At 44.6% G+C, this 5,000-nt stretch overlaps 1 protein-coding gene across 6 annotated transcripts in view; it reads right to left on the reverse strand.

Annotated features, from left to right (window-relative positions):
• Positions 1-5,000, reverse strand: part of LOC134441038 (1-phosphatidylinositol 4,5-bisphosphate phosphodiesterase epsilon-1-like) — a 126,836-nt gene that overhangs the window by 65,461 nt on the left and 56,375 nt on the right. For all 6 annotated transcript variants that reach the window (XM_063191239.1, XM_063191236.1, XM_063191235.1 and 3 more), the window contains one exon: positions 4,390-5,000. This exon is cut by the window's right edge and continues 132 nt beyond it. In XM_063191239.1, coding sequence (XP_063047309.1) covers positions 4,390-5,000 — 611 coding nt within the window. The remainder of the gene's footprint in view (positions 1-4,389) is intronic.

The raw sequence follows: 5,000 nt of genomic DNA on the forward strand, positions 1-5,000 counted from the left end.
CACGCACACACACATAAGTAACAGTAAACAAAGTAATTACACTAATGTATATAAACACGTAGCTGAATTTCATCATCATTAATCACAATTTAATTTCCTTCATTCCATTTGAACTGTACTTGTTCAAATGGAATGAAGGAAATTAATGATTGCTATTAAATTGTGTCCTCTCACCATAATAGCCAGCTAGCTTCATGGCTGATCTGATCTGGGTACTCTGGTGACTGAGTCTAAAATCAGCCTGTCATGTTCGACAAAAAAGGACCATTGAATGTGACGTGTCATTGCTGTACCTGAACCTAAGGAACACATTGCTTGTGTCAGGGACCCAGAGAAACTGTGAACCTTCAGCACCTAGTCGTTTTATTGACACGTCAATCATTAAGATTGAAACATAATTTTCCTTTCTTCAAGCTGTGGGCTGTTACTTCAACCCCTCTTGGGATTGACAAAGCAATTTCTTTCTTTCTTTCTTTCTTTCTTTCTTTCTTTCTTTCTTTCTTTCTTTCTTTCTTTCTTTCTTTCTTTCTTTCTTTCTTTCTTTCTGTCTTTCTTTCATTCTTTCTTTCTTTCTTTCATGCATTCTGCATACACCGTATCTTCCACATTCTCCTCCTCTCACCTTCTTACTCTTTATGTATCCATATGCACATCTCTATATGTAACTCTGTCCTTCTTAAAGTATCTCTATGTCTTTCACTTTCTCTAAACTAAAGCCATTTGTTTCCTTCACTGCATGACTAGGACATTCCAGTCTTAAGAGCAATCACAAGTAGGATATGGGACAAGACGCCAAGCCTGCAGACTTCCTAAATGTAGTTTAAGTACCAGAAGCATCTCCTAATTTCTGTCTTTCTTTGTTTTCTCTGTGTCTGCCTCACTTATGCAACTCCCAACTGTGACCTAATTTGTGTAGGTGTAATCAGTGACAATAACATCTCCTATTTTCACTTCAATCTATCAGTATTTTTTTCTCTGTCTCTCTCTCTCTCTCTCTCTCAAGTCTCTCCCATGTGTTTGCGTTTTAAATTTGCAAGGACACGCTGATATCTGTGCAGGTCACACCACGGACCCACGCATATGCCCAAATAAGGAGAGGCCATGCATCAGGCCCATCTGTGACACTAATTTCCCGAGACGTGAAGGCATTCGCAGCAGGCCGATGACATCATCACCGTGAGACCCATGTCAGAGCCTCTGGCTAGTGTTCAGGATAAACACACGAGCGCAGGATTGCAGGCAGCGCTGCTGATTACTGTCCTTACCACTTTCCAGATTAACAACAAGAGATCCTGTTGAAGGTTTTCGCGCCCCGTGTACTACTCTCTGCCTTCAGACATGTGCAAAACACGAAGCAAAGCTTCTAAAATCGCCAGTAAAAGGGCATCACAGAACAGGATGTCTTTTGTACACATAGAGTGATGAACTGATATTTAATTTGTTGATCCAAAGCAAATAAATTGAAGTGTAGACACTGAAAACTGGCCAAAAAGTAGTCATTCTATGTGCAATGCTCCTGGCTTACGTGGATAGTGCTAACATAATGTTAACCAGTGGCGGCTGGTAGTCTGTCAAACAGGGGAGGCTGTTCAATTACAATATGTCCAGAACGCAAAAAAAAAGGGGGGGGGGGGTGGTGGTCAATTTTGACACACATCTTACATTGGTCCTGAGCCACATATGGCCTCACACACTAAAGGACTCTTGTTGAAACAAATTTGTTAATCATTAATCATTATCCCCCATGTAGCCTATTCATAGGGAAATGTTTATTTATTTATTATTATTGTCATTAGGCCTACCTCCGCCACATAATGATGTGATTGAGTTTGCCTTCGTTGTCTTTGTTCATTACTGGGTGCACGGCTTAACTTACCACTAGAGGTCGCAAAATCTTTAATTATTTACCAGACATTGCCAACACAGGAAACAAGGACTCGCCAGTCGCCACTCACGGGACTTGGCAGTTAACCAGTTAATCAGACACCACGAAAGCTCAAAAGAAACGGTTGTTCTTCCCTACCTTTTTCACCAAGTCAATATTACGCAGTGTTCTGCTCTGCTCCTTGATATTCATTTTCTCCTTTTAAGGACGACTGCAATTCGCCAGAATTTAATCCACAATGCTTGGCATTTTGCATAGCTCTCTAGCTTTCTTGCAAGCTAGCCCTAACGAAAAGTACAATTTCTAGGCAACCTCAACTTTTGAATTGGGAGATTAAAAAGGATAAGGACGTGCCACTATTATTCTAAGACTTTATTCGCAACACTAGGTTTACACAGCCTGATCTCCAAAAATTCCGTGCTCCTGGACACGGATGCTAAGGACACAAAATCCGTGTCCAGGAGCACGGATTTTGCCAAAATTCCGTGCTCCTGGACACGGAATTGTTTTCCGTGCTCCTGGACACGGAATTGTTTTCCGTGATGGGCACACAGAAGTGCTTTCTATAGGATATTACCACAGCACTGTGTTAACTCTATCATTAGAAAATACATACCAAATGCTAATCCTAAACAAAATAATGCTACAGCAATTTAAGTTGTGCCCTGACCAAAACAATCCCTAACCTTAACCTGTCATTACAGACATATTTTTGAGAAATACCTTTTCCAGTTGGTTGCTAGGCTATCAAACTCATATAATGAATGCAAGAAAACTAGCTGTGCCCAGACCAAAACAATTTCTAACCCTAACCTGTCAGTAAGAAATGTTTTTTTTTTAGACAAATATTTGAAATTAGAAAAATCTTGACAAAACACAAGACTGTGGAAACATAGAGCTGTGGGAGTATAGAGAGCAATTCTGTGTGTCCATCACGGAAAATAATTCCGTGTCCAGGAGCACGGAATTTTGGCAAAATCCGTGCTCCTGGACACGGATTTTGTGTCCTTAACATCCGTGTCCAGGAGCACGGATTTTTTGGAGATCATGTTGGTTTACAAGAATATGTACACAAAACTGGAGTACACCGCAATGAATAGCTTCCCCACTGGTTACCACGACGAAACTTCTCAGTCAAATTAATAACATATCCGCATTTCGAAATGAAATCAACTACTGTAGCCTACTGACACGGGGTTCACCCAATCACAAGTCGGAGCTGCAGTCTCCGGTCCCTCCCCCCTCCTCTCTCTTCTCCATTCACTCCCAGTGAGGCTCAGTCTCAAAAAAAAAAAAAATCACGGCAATAGCCAATGACCGTTTAGCATTTTGCCATTGAAAAAGCGTACAATCCCACATGCCATTGAAGTCCATTGAGACTCGACTCGCTTGCGTTGTCATGAGCAGAAAAAAAAAACTCGTGCGAGCCTCGGGATCTTATTACAGATTGGTTTCATCTCTAAGTTGAGCACATGCATTTTCTATGGAGCTGGGTCTGAAATAGCAATGTTATTAAGTTGTGTAAAGCATTAGTTTACATACTATTCTCCGTGATTTTGGACAGGAGGCGGCGCCTCCCTTGTACTCAAAGAGGAATCGCCTCTGATGTTAACCTCACTTCTAGCTACATACTTGTAGGGCTACTGACAGGGCCCAGGAAAGTCATCTGAAAGGGGCCCCCCCACCCAATACATTTCAATGTGATTGCGACCCAATTTGCCCCCCCCCCCTTCCCTGGGCCCGTTACAACTGTCACATTTTGTCCCCTCCTGTCAGCTTCCCTACATACGTATCTGTAGCTAGAGATTTATGTTTGTCATTGTAAGTTGCTTTGGAATAGAAAAGGTGTCTGCTTAGTGTCATATAATGTGTGTTCATAATAGCACTTAAACAGATGTTTAATGTGTTTCCTGCTGGCCTGTGTGACACGTTGGCACTGCACAGTACAAGGGAAGGAGGAAACTAAGTGTGGAACTCTTGCGTGACATATTAGGGAGCAGGAAGGAATGTTTTAAAGTTGAGTCAGACCTTTTAATGGGTGGCCTGGGACGATCAGGTCAAATGCATAAAGTTTGTTTGTCTTCTCGAAAGCCAGTAAAAAAATCGGAGTTAAGCTAGAGCCCTCTTGTATGTCCACGGGACCAAGCGCAGATATACACACACCTACATGGAAGGATAGACAAGCACGCTCACATAAGCACACAATCTTGTATAGGTGCACACCCACACCACATACAGTACATGTAAACATGCAGGAGCATGGTAAATACATAGCCAGTTGAACAAACACTGTTGAGCAAACATGATGAAATGCACAAGCAGTTTTACATGCTCTCACACGCACACAGACACAGACACAGACACACACACACACACACACACACACACAGACACGCACACACACACACACACACACACACACACACACACACACACACACACACACACACACACACACACACACATACACACACACACACACACACACAGACTCTGTCACCCACCTCGTTGAAGCGTGACACAAGGTCCTCCACGGCGCTGGGCTGCTGGCCGCATACAGGCATGGCCGGGGCCGACACAGACATCCTGAGCTGGGGGTGATGGACCTGCAGCTGGGGCAGTGACTGGGGAGGGGTCTGCTGTTGGTGGCTCCTGCCCTGGATCTGTCCTTCCCTGAGGGGGGCCATGCTGCCAACGTACCCAGCCTCCTGCTGCTGTCCCTGGGGTAGTAGGCCGTGGACTTGTCCCTGGTTTGGTCCCTGATGGGGCCCCCGATGAACCTCATGCCCCTGCTGGATGTCCTGCCCCTGGGGTTGGTGGTGATGGTGTTGGTGATGCTGGCTCTGGTAGAGGGAGTGTGAGTGATGGAGGTATTGGTGGTGCTGATGCGGGTACTGCTGGTGATAGTATGTGGCGTTGGTGTTAGTGTTGGCGTTGGTGTTGGCATTGGTGTTGCCGTTGTGTTGCAGCACGGTGAGGTCGTGCGTGAGGAAGGCTAGGTAGTCCAATGGCAGCACGCGCCGATACAGCTGCAGCTCCTGCTCCGTAAGCGCAGCTGCAATCTCCTCGGGGAACTGGATCAGGTGGCGAAGCTCCACCAGCTCGCGGCTAATGC

This window comes from Engraulis encrasicolus, chromosome 24 (assembly GCF_034702125.1).
Source record: "Engraulis encrasicolus isolate BLACKSEA-1 chromosome 24, IST_EnEncr_1.0, whole genome shotgun sequence".
NCBI lineage: Eukaryota > Metazoa > Chordata > Actinopteri > Clupeiformes > Engraulidae > Engraulis > Engraulis encrasicolus.